Source organism: Balaenoptera physalus, assembly GCF_965194825.1.
Source record: "Balaenoptera physalus genome assembly, chromosome: 5".
NCBI lineage: Eukaryota > Metazoa > Chordata > Mammalia > Artiodactyla > Balaenopteridae > Balaenoptera > Balaenoptera physalus.
The window spans coordinates 39934199-39949396 of record NC_138884.1 but is presented as its reverse complement, the minus strand read 5'-3'; the positions used below and the strand labels follow the sequence as shown (position 1 = coordinate 39949396).

At 36.9% G+C, this 15198-nt stretch overlaps 1 protein-coding gene across 2 annotated transcripts; it reads left to right on the top strand.

Annotated features, from left to right (window-relative positions):
• The first annotated feature begins 553 nt into the window (after positions 1–553).
• On the top strand, positions 554–14426 carry PLRG1 (pleiotropic regulator 1). 2 transcript variants are annotated; one of them, XM_082463544.1, is made up of 16 exons: positions 577–692; positions 2084–2190; positions 2484–2555; positions 3224–3366; positions 4064–4117; positions 4983–5076; positions 5289–5370; positions 6733–6834; positions 7579–7671; positions 9769–9918; positions 10009–10110; positions 10608–10710; positions 11429–11537; positions 12550–12689; positions 13169–13362; positions 13940–14426. In XM_082463544.1, the coding sequence occupies exons 4-16, from the start codon at positions 3237–3239 to the stop codon at positions 13997–13999; spliced, it is 1413 nt and encodes a 470-aa protein (XP_082319670.1). In that variant the 5' UTR covers positions 577–692; positions 2084–2190; positions 2484–2555; positions 3224–3236; the 3' UTR covers positions 14000–14426. The 2 variants fall into 2 exon arrangements, with proteins under 2 accessions (XP_082319669.1, XP_082319670.1); XM_082463543.1 differs by lacking the exon at positions 2484–2555 and having other exon boundaries at positions 554–692.
• The last annotated feature ends 772 nt before the right edge of the window (positions 14427–15198 follow it).

The window sequence follows — 15198 nt, the reverse complement described above, 5'->3', positions numbered from 1 at the left end:
GCTGGAGGAAAATAAATTTGAGATTTTGCCATATGCTGTTAAAGCCAAAATCTTTTGCAAAATTTCTCAAATTGAAGCCATTCCGCAATATTCACTCAACAAGCGTTTAATGAACAGTGTAAGTGGAATTGTTTTTAGGCACCAAGACTACAAAGACTTCTAAATGCTTCCAGCCAAACTGAGCCAAGGAGCGGAATCAGGCGACAAAAATCACGGAGGCGACCCCCGAAGAAGGCAAGGAGGGGTAAGAGCCTTCGCGCTCTCTACCGGACCTTCCCTAGAACTGATTGCTCAGGTTGTCTGAAAAAAAAAGCATTAAGATTCCAGAGAACAGAGTCAAAACAACCACAGCCCTAAACCAAAATATTTAAGGCTGAGAGTAAGGCAGAAAACGATATTATCTCAAGATTTCTGCAGAAGCGAGTAAAACCTTAACTCCCGCGATTCCGGTAGCTTCCGCTCCGCAGTCCCGAAGCTCCGCCCCACAGGCGGCCCCCGAGGAGAAAGGCCCGCCCTTTGGCCCCAGACTGCCTCGGGCCACCAGCGCGCGTGCGCAGAGTCTTACGTCACATCCGGCGCCAGGACGCCCGATTCCGGAAGGGGCTGAGTAGTTGTGGCGGCCGTTTCCGTCCTGTTGATTAGTGTTTCTTCCTTGCCGGAGCGACTGGGTAGACCGCGGCGTCATGGTCGAGGTAAAGTGACACTTGGGTGCCCAGGGGCCATCTGTTCTGGATTATTTTTCTTTGGCGGCGGGCGTGGGGGATCGAGGGTGCTGGGAGTCAGGGGAGAGTAGTGGCTGCGAGGGGAGGCTGTTTGGCCGAGGCCGGGTAGTCTTTTAAGGTTTTTAGGGAGGCAGAGAAGCCGGATGAGAGCACAAGTTGGAGGTTCTGTCTGGGCGGGAAGCCTGAGATAATTCCTCCAGTTTTCATTTGGCCCTTGGGCACTTGAGCTGGGCACTGTCCCCTGAGGCGGGGCTTCTGTCGATGTTCGACCAGTGGTACTCGCTGCCTGCTGGGTCGAGTCGGTGATTCTGTGTCTTAAAAAACTGGCGGTCTTCTCTGGTCTTCACTTTTTGTCTTACTAAAGCTCTTCCCCGGGAAAACCTGCCATTCTTGAATTTTTGCATTTTCCATTAGCTTGAACAACTATTAGCAAGCCTTGTTCGTTTTATCTCAGAATTCTTGACTTGTCCAGGCCCACTGCCATCACCTGAATTCAGACCACATCATCTTCCACCAACGCTGATGCATTAGCTCTTAGGTGGTCTCCTTGCTTCTGTTTCTGTCACCCCTCCCCCACCCCCAGTAAATTGATCAGTTTAAAACGTAGGATGTTCGAGCTTTTCTTGCTTAAGACCCTTTAGTGGCTCTGTGTATCTAGAGCAAAAATGCAGACCGTTGCAATGGTATAAAAAAAACTTATCTGGACCTTGTCTATCCTTACAACCTCATTTTGCATCATCAATCCACCCTCTCACTGAACATACACAGCTGTACTGCAGGTTCTGGCATTATTTCGGTTACCGAACGCCTTTGTATTTACATGGCCTTTTCTCTCTGCCTGGATTGTTCTTACCTCTATTTTGTGCAAGGCTAACTCCCTCTCTGCTTAGCTGCCACCTCAGAGAGATCTTTCATTACCACCCTAAGGTCTTCCTCTGTCCTCTGTCTCAGCCCCCTGCTTGTTTCCTTCATAGCACTTATTAAAATGTGGAGTTAACTTTGTTTATTTTTATTTGCCTGTTTCCTCTTGAGCACAGGGACCGTGGCTGCCTTTCATCATTCTGTTGTTAGTTTCTGGCACAATACCTGCCACTCAGTTAGTAGGAATTCAGTAAATATTTATTGAGTAAATGGCTAATCTCAGGCATCACTCAGCTGGTATACCTGGGACTCTGGCCCAAGAGGAGCTTCTTCCTCTTCTCTGAACTTGATTCTTATAGCTTGCTACAGATAGCTGTGGTGAGTGGTACAAAGCTTTTTACATATTTAAACATGTAAAGTGTATAACTAATTTGACTTTAATTTAGGTGATGGTATATATAATTTGTAGCTAGACATGTAATTATACTCTTTTATTCTAGGAGGTACAGAAACATTCTGTGCACACACTTGTGTTCAGGTCATTGAAGAGAACCCATGACATGTTTGTGGCTGATAATGGAAAACCTGTGCCTTTGGATGAAGAGAGGTAGGGATAGTTCCTTTTCAATTGCTAGACTATTTCAACTTATAATATTGGGGGAAGAGAGCAGGGAGAGGGGAAGGTTTAAAGATTAGTGAGTAATACTAACTCATAGGATATCTATTCAGTAATGAGTGGTGTTTGGGCATAACTTAAGCTGATTTAACTTTATTTTTTTTGGCCTTATCTTTTACAGTAAAAGTCCCATTAATTAGTTGCATTTTACAAATACCCAGTAATTAGGAGAGTCCCTTTTAGGCGTTATATTTTATAATCAATCACTTTGTATGTGCTTTCAGCTTCCTGCTGCTCTCAGAGCCTTGCTGAGCTGAAATTGTACCTGGCCAGTACCTCTACTCCCATCTTTTCTCGTTAGTATGATGAAGATTTTTGAGTGGTGGCATATTTTTGGTTCTACATCTCCAGCTCCAGTCTGGGATTGCATTATGTGCAGTGTTCCTTCTTTGTCCTTTACCCTTCTTTTAAAATCTACCTAATTCCTCAAACAAGCATTTATATTTAATTTACCAAGTGGACTATCCTTAAAAGTAGCATAATAAGTGCATTTGTTTCTAAAATGCTGAATTAAGTACTTGGATTAGTTTGAACTAATCTTTCTAGGTATATCCAGGAAAGGTTACTATAGAAGCTTTTACTGTATTTTTATATTTAGACATTTGAAGGAAAGTATACTGACTGAGGTTTTTTAAAGGATATATTAGTTTCTATATATTTTAAAATCAGTTAGACCTTTGATAAATCAACATGAAAGTTTTTATATAATTGGTTAACAAACTAAACTATTACTTGACTTAATGGATGCTATGTGGTAGATTGTGAACAAAAGTGTGGAAATGCACTTGGAAATTTTTAAAAATATTGTTTAACTTTAAAATCTTAATAGTAACTTTTTCTACATGATTAGGCAAACTTAAGCTACTTAAAAACTTGTTTCCTGGCTATCTGTGAATATATTTACATTGGTGAATATATTTAAAGTACTCAAAGATACATTTTTATGTTTATAATTTTTAAATAGTCACAAACGAAAAATGGCAATCAAGCTGCGTAATGAGTATGGTCCTGTGTTGCATATGCCTACTTCAAAAGAAAATCTTAAAGAGAAAGGCCCTCAGAATGCATCAGATTCATATGGACACAAACAATATCCTGCCAATCAAGGTGAGTATGGCATTGTCAGAAATGTCAGGATTTATATGTGAATTTTAAAAATAGAAAAATGAAATGTCTTATTAGTGCTTCTTCTAGAAGGACTTATTAGAACCATACCCTATTTAACAGCTTGATTTCCTCATTGGAGTAGTGAGGGAGATTATTGGTTGGTGGATTTTTCCCTTACAGGAAATTAAAACAGTGGTATAGTGATGGCAGAAATTCTTAGGGTATGGAGATAGTCATAGTGGAGACTAAAGGAAAAATTCCTAACCTGTGGGGAATTTTTCTTTCATCTATCTGTTTTGGCTATAATTCAGAAAGATGATATTAAGTACTAAAATTGTAGTGAATAAAGATAATCCAAGATTCCATAGGAAAACCGTTTGTTTGGAAGATAAACCTGAGTGGATTATTACTTGATAAGATGACCTCTCTACACACCATTGCTATGTAGCAAATGTACAAGCTTTCTTGACATCACATCAGCAAATGATCAAGGAACTACCTGTGTACATGGTCTTCAGAAGGCAAAGCAAAAATGATCAACTTACCTTATTTCTGAGGCTTGGGCTTAGTTGGGAAAATTGAGGTATCCAGTTGATAATTTAATATTATTTAATTCATTAAAAGACATGATACTTGTATATAAGATAATTTTGCCACAGGTGAATTTTCTCTTTCTCTCTCTCTCTTTTTTTAATAGGACAAGAAGTTGAATATTTGGTGACAGGTACACATCCGTATCCACCAGGACCTGGTAAGTAGCTGTTATATTTGAAAATGTCTTATTGTCACTTATATTTCCATGACTGAGCCAATAATATGATTCCCATTGCCTGTAAAATATAAGGTAAGCTCAATAACCAGGCATCCAGGCATAGCTTTTTTGATGATAACTAAGTTTCACATGCATTCATTCAGCAAACGTTCTTAAGCACCTATTTTTTTTCAGGCACTGTGCTAAGAATTCAAAGACAATAAGACTGCTCCAGGCTAAGACAAGCTTATTACTTGGAAGTTTAGTCGGACACATAAATATCATTAAGCTTATAAAAGTGTTAGAAGTGTTAGTATAGAAGCAGGTATGATAGAAACATATCCTGGGTGTGTTGTATGTGAAGAGGAATTAGCACACAAATGGAGTGGCCAGTATAACAGGGTGGAGGACTAAAAGCTTAGAATATTCAGGTTCTAGTAATTTTAGAGGACGGAATTCACCATATTCAAAGTGTAGATGAATTGGTGCTTCTTGTTGTAGGAATTTACATTTACCCTTCGACACATTCTGTTAGTGTTTGGGGAACTGCTTAATTTTTATATTTGAAGGTAATATCCCAAGATAATAGAAATTTAACTTTACTGTCTTCGGCTATGTTAATATTAAGCTGTTTTGATTAAATATATGAGATGAATTTGAGATATGTGTTGTTGGGCAATATTTATTGTAAAAGAATTAGAAACAAAAGACCTACAAAATGTAATAAAAATTTTTGTAATATCACCACCTGGAGATAATCACCATTACCTTTTTGTTATGTATTCCTCCACTATTTTACTGTAAATGCATGTAAATGGAAGCAAAGATAGATACTAAAAGGAGTTGATTTTTTTTATTTCAACAGGGGTTGCTTTGACAGCAGACACTAAGATCCAAAGAATGCCAAGTGAATCAGCTGCACAGTCCTTAGCTGTGGCATTACCTACTTCTCAAGCCAGGTAGGAGATATTATGCTTCTAAATAACGAAGATTTTGAAAGCATAGTTTACTGTTCACATTTTTTCTCATTTTTAAATTTGTTTCTTTGTAGTTACGTATTATATGACATTTTCCTTTACCAGTGCTTACAAAAACTTAAAATATAGTCAGGCTGCAGAACACGTGACTGGAGACATTAATTACTTAGAATATGGTGTTTCTTTTGCCTCAGGGTCGATGCAAACCGTAGTGCACCTGCTGGAGGTGAATACCGACACCCTGGGGCTTCTGACCGGTCACAGCCTGCAGGGGCGGTAAGTTTGTCTGTGTCAAATCACATCACACTGTGGGTTTCTAACTTTAACATGTTGCCTATTTCCCTTTATTCCAAGATTCTTACCTTAAATATTAAATAAATGAACATTTTCCTTGGACTTGTTCAAGTAAGTAGCAGCCTGAGCTAGTTGCTAATATTTCATAGCCCTAAAATTTAAGTTGCTAGTGAATTGACAAAATAAAGTTCTGTTAATTCTGTGTCTGCTTGCACGTTGGACATAACATTTATTTTGTTGAAGATAATGTGATGTTGCTCTTTATTACCCACTATTAAAAATGCAAGCACGGTTATTCTGAAGCTTGTATTAGTACGTGTTAGATACGAAAGTGTTTGTTTATTAAACTCTCAGTTGGTTTGTACGGTTAGAGTTGAGTGCTATTAGTATTGTAATATTCACAGGCTATACAACTAATATCTTATAAATGAGCATTTAGAAATATTTGTTTGTAAGTAAACGGCAGCTACTGTTTTATTGGTGAAAGTAGTTATAGAAAGAATAACTGAAAATATGCAGTTTGCTTTATTGTGCTGTTACTTGAAGTAAGTGCAGTCTTTACTTCCTCAGTTTATTATTCAGTTGCTTTGTGAAGTGAATGAATTTGTAGTTTTCCTACCAGGGTCTTTAGCCTCCATTCACAACATCTGCCCAGGCTTTCTGCGTCCTTACGATATAACATAAGCTTCTTGAGGGCAGTAACTTTACAGGCTTCAGTGTTTTTTGGATGGATGGATGGGTGGATGCTAGCAGTAGATGGTTATATCAGCTAGTATACCCTTTAAGACAGTATTGAAATACTTTTGTGGGAGATAAATAGAAGGAACTTTCAGTCTCTCCTTTGTAGTATGAAATCAATAATGTTAAAATATGACAAAAGCAACGGCATTAATGCACATATATTTACTTAAATAATAATGGGAGCTTACATTTAGCATTTACTACTCTGTTACAGTCTTCATAATAACTGTATGAGGTAGTTGCTGTTATTTCCATTTTACTAATGAGGCACAGAGGTTACATAATTTATACCCAAGGTCATTAGGTAGTAATGGACAGAGTCGGGTTTTGAACCCGTGCACAGTGATATGTGCTCTCAATGTTAAGGTTCTGCCTCTCTGAGATTTTTTAATTGTTTTTTAAAGTTAAAATTAACATATGGAAAATACAGTTCTGATGGGAAGTCTTAGACTCATTTTCTAAGTATGCAGATATTTTTCAGATATCTTTTTTTCTTTACTTAAGGAAAAAAACTTTCCGCCTTTGACTTTACATTTTTGAATTGATAACATGAAACCTTAGGTAAGATATCGTTAATAATAATCTAATCTATTCTATATCTAGGTTGTTATGGACGGTGGCAATGCCAAGAACTCCGCACTAATGGCTAAAAAAGCCCCTACAATGCCGAAACCTCAGTGGCACCCACCGTGGAAACTCTACAGAGTGAGTGAATCTGTATATTATTCCACTACGTGAAACATGATCGCTGCTTTCCAGTTAAACAAGAGCCGAGGAATGGAATAAGAAGGAAACAGGGTGAATATGAGAGCTGGTAGAGTGATTTGAGGTGGGGTGGAGTGAGGGGCTTAGACAGTATCCTAAAAGATACCTTGGGAAGGAGACTTCATTAAATGGAAGCTATACTTGTATTTTGTATAAAATACAGTATAAAATATTGATAGAAGGCTACTAAATGGAAAGCAGACAGAAAAAATTTAGGAAAGTGTTCGAGGTGTTCTATGTGAAGTCCAAGGAGAAAATCCATACATCAGGACATTTCTATGGTCCTACCAATTATCTTTTTAATTATAGTAAATTGAAATGATTCAAAATGTACCAAATCTAAAATAAAATGTAAATAGTAGGAAACATACAGCTAGACAAATTATCATACCTTAGGATAGACTTTCTTTTGGTTTATAGATCTAATAAATCTTAATAGATATATAAATTTGGGTAACCACTACCACAATCTGGATAATAGAAGTTCCATTTATTCAAAAACACCCCTGTGCTGTTTTCTTACAATCATACCCTTTCTCACCCCTGCCAACCATTCATCTTTTTTCGATCACTGTAGTTGTGCTTTTCAATTGTACCATATTTAACATAAGTGTGATGAGTTGAAATTGAATAAACTTTAACTTCTGTGTAGTGAGCCTGCTCATTCTGCCTTTTTAAATGCAGGTGATCAGTGGGCATCTTGGCTGGGTTCGATGTATTGCTGTGGAACCTGGAAACCAGTGGTTTGTTACTGGATCTGCTGACAGAACTATAAAGGTAATAAGGAAGCAAGAAAAAAGTAAACATGATTTTGTGTTTGCCATGTAATTTTAATGTTTTATTTCCTCTGGTGGGAATTGCTGTTCCAGTTCTCTGATTTCTTAGACCTGAGTGTGGAGTAAAATGTATTATCTATACCAGTTAAAAGTACCGAATAGGGCTTCCCTGGTGGTGCATTGGTTAAGAATCCTCCTGCCAATGCAGGGGACATGGGTTCGAGCCCTGGTCCGGGAAGATCCCATGTGCTGCGGAGCAACTAAGTCCGTGTGCCACAACTACTGAGCCTGCGCTCTAGAGCCTGCAATCCACAACTACTGAAGCCCATGTGCCTAGAGCCCATGCTCTGCAATAAGAGAAGCCACCGCAATGAGAAGCCTGCGCACCGCAACGAAGAGTAGCCCCTGCTCACCGCAACTAGAGAAAGCCAGCGTGCAGCAATGAAGACTCAACACAGCCAAAAATAAATAAAATAAATAAATTAAAAAATATAAAAGTCCCCAATAAATATCTGTTTGAAAAGTGGTATTTAAGCAACAGGTTTTTTCCAAACAGTACATGCTGACTATTTACAACTAATTCCTTCATATTTTTTTCTCCTTCTGGTTACAAAATTAAAGCATGCTTATGTATAAAAAATGTGGAAAATGTAAAGGAGTATAAAAGAATACAGACCCAGGGCTTCCGTGGTGGCGCAGTGGTTAAGAGTCCGCTTGCCATTGCAGGGGCCCTGGGTTCGAGCCCTGGTCCGGGAAGATCCCACATGCCGCGGAGCAGCTAAGCCCCCGCGCTTCAACAAAGAGTAGCCCCCACTCTCTGCAACTAGAGAAAGCCTGCGTGCAGCAATGAAGACCCAGTGCAGCCAAAAATAAATAAATTAAATAAATAAATAAATAAAAGAAAAAGAATATAGACCCATACATAATACTACCACTGTCAGATATTTGAATTTTCTTTTTAACATTTATTGCTGTGTATGTGTATCTGCATTTTCTTCTGAGTTTTTTTCCTGTGTATATAAATGTGTATCTTTAAAAAATCATGTTTGATAATGTACTTTTGTTCCCAGCTTTTTTTCAGTTAATATTGTGTCAAAGGCATATTCTTGTCAAAAACTGAACATCTTTTTTTTTAATTTATTTTAAGTATAGTTGATTTACAATATGTTAATTGCTGCTGTATAGCAAAGTGATTCAGTTATGCATATATATACATTCTTTTTCATATTCTTTTCCATTATGGTTTATCACAGGTTATTGAATATAGTTCCCTTATACAGTAGGACCTTGTTACATATTCATTCTATATATTATGTTTTGCATCTGCTGATCCCAAACTCCCAATCCATTACTCTCCTGAACATTTTTTTAAATGGTTCCATAGTATTATATCATTTAGATATTCTATAATCTATTTTCCTTTTGTTAGGCATTAAAGTTTTTTAGTTTCCTGATTTTTCACTAACATAAGTAATGCTGTAATTAATATGTGCCTAAAGCTTTTTCTGTATTTTAAAGTGTTTTGTTATGATAGTTTCCCAGAAAAAAGTATTAAAGGTCAGACATTCTTGAAGTTGACACCCAAAGTTAAAAATTCTTTTCCAAAATGGATGAATTGATACTTGCAGCATGCGAGAGGATCCTTTTCAACACGTTGCTTGTGCTTTTTAAAAAATATCTACTATTGTGATAAGCAGAAGTGAATATCTAATCTTTCAAAAACTGTATATAAAATTTATAGTGATGTTGAAGTTTTTGATACCTTTATTTGCTACTTTTAGGTTTTTATTTTTTTTAAGTTGATGCCATCCTTGACTAATTTAATACCTCAGTATTCATACTTTTACTATCAGTGATATCCTTTATATATTAAGAATATTAACTTTTTGTCATCTATGCAAACATTTTCCCAGTTTGATCATGCCCTTTAATTCTCTTTTCCCTGATTTTATTTTTGGTGATGGGGTCATTTTGCAAACTTTTATATTTTTATGTGTTTTTATCTTTCACTTTTTGAAGACAATTTTAACATCAAGATTCTAAAAATTTGCTTTGGAATAATAAACAAGAAGAAAAATTAAATATTTTTTGATTGCAGATCTGGGACTTGGCTAGTGGCAAGTTAAAACTGTCATTAACTGGGCACATCAGTACAGTGCGTGGTGTGATAGTGAGCACGAGAAGCCCGTACCTGTTCTCCTGTGGAGAAGACAAACAAGTCAAATGCTGGGATCTTGAGTATAATAAGGTAAGGGTGGAGTTAAGGATTGGAGACATTATGAGCCCCTGTTTATCTTCCTAATTGTAGAAATTTTAACTTTCTTTCTTTATTTTTTAGGTTATAAGGCACTATCATGGACATCTGAGTGCAGTGTATGGTTTAGATCTGCACCCAACAATCGACGTGCTGGTGACGTGTAGCCGAGACTCAACTGCACGGGTAAATGGAATAGAGCTGATCTGTACATATATTGCATCTTACAGTATGCTTATTTGGTCCTAAAGTCATGTATTTTTTGATAGAGAATTTAAAGATAGTTGCCTTGACCCATCAATACCCTACCTAGTCTTCATCTTCTGAGTTCTGTGGCCCCACTATGTCTATAATTGGGAGGCCCCGCCCCTGACATGTGACCTCTCACATGCCAGTGTATCACCACAGCTGTGGTCCATTAGCTGTTTCATCTAGTAGCCCCATTATATCCATCCTAGTCAGTAGGTCCCCTGATCTTTTAGCTTTTTTCCCCATTGGCTGCCTCCTGTCTACATTCCCCAGCCAACTTACAGGTGATTATTTCATTTACTCACTTTCTTCATTATATTCAAGGCAGGCACACAAAGTTGTCGAGTAGATTCCCAGGCTTGTATTGATCTAGTTACCTGCCTGAGATATGAATACCTGTTCTCTTTGATAGTATGTCTGTTGTGTTTTGATAGATTTGGGATGTGAGAACTAAAGCCAGTGTACACACGTTATCTGGACATACTAATGCGGTGGCTACAGTGAGGTGTCAAGCTGCAGAACCACAAATTATTACTGGTACGATACTTTTCAAGTTTACAGTATAGTCATATCAGAGTGCATTATGATTATATACTTTTCATATTTACTATGACTCTTGCTTTGTGTTGTATATACAGTGTTTCTGTGTGCACTTGAAATTTTTTGTGGTAACATTTCATCCCATTGTTTTTATCTCATACTTTTTACATATCATAGAATCTTTGTATCAGGTAATGTCTGACTAGAAATTAGTGCTATTAGATACAACTAAGCATTGTTTTATAGTATCAAAATTACCAGTCTAGGAAATTAAAGTTAGAAGACAAAATACTCTCAGACTTTCAGAGCTGGGTTGAGTCTTGTTTTGCTTAAAATATGGTTAATAACATTGAATCTTCAAGACTAGAAAATAATTCCTTCCCGTGTATTTTATTAACTAAATGATTATTAGAGTTTTTTCCTTCCTCTCCACTAGGGGATGACATCATGTATTTGTTTTATTTGTTATTCACATTTGTTCTAGTTATTCAGATGACAGTGCAACAAGCGTTTATTACATTTTTTTAAGAATAAAACTTAAAATCAACCAAATATTTTGGAACTATAGAAAACAATTAGCCAAGGGTTAATTTGACTTTTATTTCATATATATATGTCTGTGGAGGAATGCTTCCAATTTTATTATATTTAACTTTCACATTCTTTTTTTCTGATCTGTGTGTATCTTGGGGATGTGTGTGTATTTTCCTTACAGGAAGCCATGACACTACAATACGATTATGGGATTTGGTGGCTGGAAAAACAAGAGTCACATTAACAAATCACAAAAAATCAGTCAGGGCTGTGGTTTTACATCCAAGACAGTAAGTGTATTTTCCTAAGTAGCTTCTCTTCTTTCTTCAGTTCTTAGTATAATACAGAAATATCAACATGAATACTACTTTGGTAGTCATTTAGCCACTGTCATTTTTGCACCTGTGCCACATATGAACATGCATTTCTCTTATTTTCCTTGTGTAGTATTTTGCTTCATGGCCTCTATAAAACAAGGAAAGCTTTCTACATGGTGAAAATGATGTCAAATGAGATAATATGAATAAATCATGGTTAAAAGTTGCATGTCATAATTGAAGCTAATAGTAGCTATATTTAATGTTTTGGACATAAATATTATTAGACACTGAGCTATACATAGAATAGGTAATTCTTAAGGAGGAAGTTAATATAATAGGAAAAAATAGTAGTAATCATGAACGTTATAGTTAGAGTATCCCGAGAGATGGAGCATAATATCACAATCTGTTGTCTATGAAACTATATCACCTGGCACTTTCCTGGTCACAGTCATATCTTGCCTCTCCTCCTCTCTTTCCCACTCTGCCTTAGCTTTATTTTCACTCTTGTCCTTCCTCCCTTTCACTGTCTTCCTCATTCCCTTTATTCCTCCTCCTCCCTTTCTCTCTTCCTCTTGCCTCTATTTCTTTCGTTTTCTCCCTTTCTTCTTGTTCTCTCTCTCCTCTATCTCTCTGGCTTTCTTTCTTGCTTTCTTGAAAATAGTTACATCACCCCTTGCCCTTTATGTGAGTTTAGGGTTTTGTATGTTTATTGCTTTAGCTCAGTGTAGAGCATCAGGGAAATGAGAGGAAAGTAAAACTTCAACCTAGGACTTAACGTACATTTAAAATAATTTAAAAATCTGATTTAACTTGGAACAAATATCTTGATACTCTTATTTCTTGGTATGACGATAATATTTTGCTAAAACTGCATAGATCCTGACCACACATGCGAAATACAACCATAATCAGATTTTTAAAAATCCACCATTGTATTTAACTTGGTTTACTTTATCATTAATTCTTTATCTTATTTCAGTTACACATTTGCCTCTGGTTCTCCAGATAACATAAAACAGTGGAAATTCCCCGATGGAAGTTTCATTCAAAATCTTTCTGGTCACAATGCTATTATTAATACACTGACAGTAAATTCTGATGGAGTGCTTGTATCTGGAGGTAAAATGAGATTTTTATGATAAATATGTTTTAGTCTGTCTTTTTTTTCTTTTAGTGAGTAAAATTTCTAAGTCATCACACCTAAGTATTATAGCAGAACTTGCCTGTTTTAACGTGTGTTTGAATGTTCACGTGTGTTCATGCATATTCATAATGCACATAGCATATTTCATAGTTTAGCTCTCTTTTAAGTTCCCACATTGATAAATCTAAGTTAGGGGTTTATGCCAGAAATCGCCTAAAGTTTGGTTGTGTGTTCTGGAGTTGAATGTTGTTTTGTGGTGCTTTTTGAGATCTATAATAAATGCTGAATTAAGTACAAATGAAAGTAGACAAACTGATATTAAGAGGAGCTTGAGTACCTGCATCTTATATATCTTTGTAGTAGTGACTGCAGTTACTACTGTGGTGCTTAATAAACATTTGTCAAGCTGAATTGTTGAGAGGAGACCAGGTTTAACTATATCTTTCCCTTTAAGCTGACAATGGCACTATGCATCTTTGGGACTGGAGAACTGGCTACAATTTCCAGAGAGTTCATGCAGCAGTGCAGCCTGGGTCTTTGGACAGTGAGTCAGGAATATTTGCTTGTGCTTTTGATCAGTCTGAAAGTCGGTTATTAACAGCTGAAGCTGATAAAACCATTAAAGTGTACAGAGAGGATGATACAGCGGTAAGTTCTCTGTTTCATATACATTGTAAAGTATAATAAAATAAATCAGCCGTGCCAATTTTGGAAGCGTTTTCTCATTTTGAAGTTACTGAAATTATCAGAAGGGAAAGTAATCTTCATAATATTAAAGTATTTGTCATCTTGAATAGTGTCTGCTCATAGATTTCTTTATTGGTTTCATTGATGACAGCAAATCCATAGTTTTGATTTTATCTCAACGTTCCTTATTAGAGTTATTGGGAAAATCTTACACTAAGAATCACAGCAAATAAGTTGATTACTATGCAAATTAATTCTAGAATCATAAGCTTTGGTGTTATTAGAATGTCTAAATAACAATTTTATTTAAAATGAAAAACCATAAACTGAATTTGTAGCGAATGCATTCATCCTTTATTAGATTCAGATAATGCCAAAAGTTTGTCACTTATCTTAAAATTGTTAAAGAACTGCTAAATATATAATGCCAAGTAATATAATTTTGAATAAGTGCCTTATTTTTGTTAGAAAGGAGCCTATTAAATATGAAGCAGACCAGAAATACTTTGTTTTAACTTACTCACTTTTCTATTTTTAGACAGAAGAAACTCATCCAGTCAGCTGGAAGCCAGAAATTATCAAGAGAAAAAGATTTTAATGTGGCATTGTCTTCATGGTGGTTCCAGTTTTGTTTTTTGTTTCTTTTTTAGCTTGGTGTTGATGAGAATATCCAGTCACTTGTGCTCTGGCTAGGAATATAAAGCAAAAACTCACATGCTTGAATCATTGCTTTTTCATATTTTACAATGAAGAGGACCCTCTCCCCATGTTTTTATTTCTAAAATAAACAGTTTGAGATCCTAGGAGGTAAGATGCAGATATCAAGCATATGTGGGTTTGTTGAACATAACTATCCTAAAGATAGAATGATTTATCACTTTTATTAAAACACACTTTTTTTTTTTAACTTACAGAACTGCTTACTGTAGTAGGACATGTTTTGAGGGGAGCAGTCTTTCTTTTTAATCCTTTAAAAACTGGTATCTGTGACTGATAATTTGGGATTAAAGGATTTGAAGCGTTAACTTCTGTATGTTTATTCCACAAACAGTTTTTGAGTGCATGTTCTGTAAAGTTCTGCACTAGATACTGTTCAGGAAGTAGACAGGTGAGATGTGTCTGTCTTTTAAGACAGGGGTCCCCAACCCCTGGGCCACGAACCGGCACCGGTCCCTGGCCTGTTAGGGACCAGGCCGCACAGCAGGAGGTGAGCGGCGGGCAAGTGAGTGAAGCTTCATGTGTATTTACAGCCACTCCCTGTCACTAGCGTTACCGCCTGAGCTCCACCTCCTGTCAGATCAGTGGCGGCATTAGATTCTCATAGGAGCGCGAACTCTACCGTGAACTGCACATACAAGGGATCTAGGTCGCACGCTATGAGAATCTAATGCCTGATGATCTGAGGTGGAGCTGAGGCGGTGATGCTAGAGCTGGGGAGCGGCTGCAAATACAGATTATCGTTAGCGGAGAGGTTTGACTGCACAGAGACCATAATAAATCAATTGCTTGCAGACTCATATCAAGACCCTATCAGTGAGTGGCAAGTGAAAACAGGATCAGGGTTCCCACTGATTCTGCATTATGGTGACTTGTATAATTATTATATATTACAATGTAGTAATAATAGAAATAAAGTACACAAAAAATGTAATGCGCTTGAATCATCCCAAAACTATCCCTCCGACCCCATCCTCAGTCCGTGGAAAAATTGTCTTCCTTGAAACTGGTCCCTGGTGCCAAAAAGGTTGGGGACTGCTGCTTTAAGACTTCCACTTTAGTAGCTTATTACAGAAATGC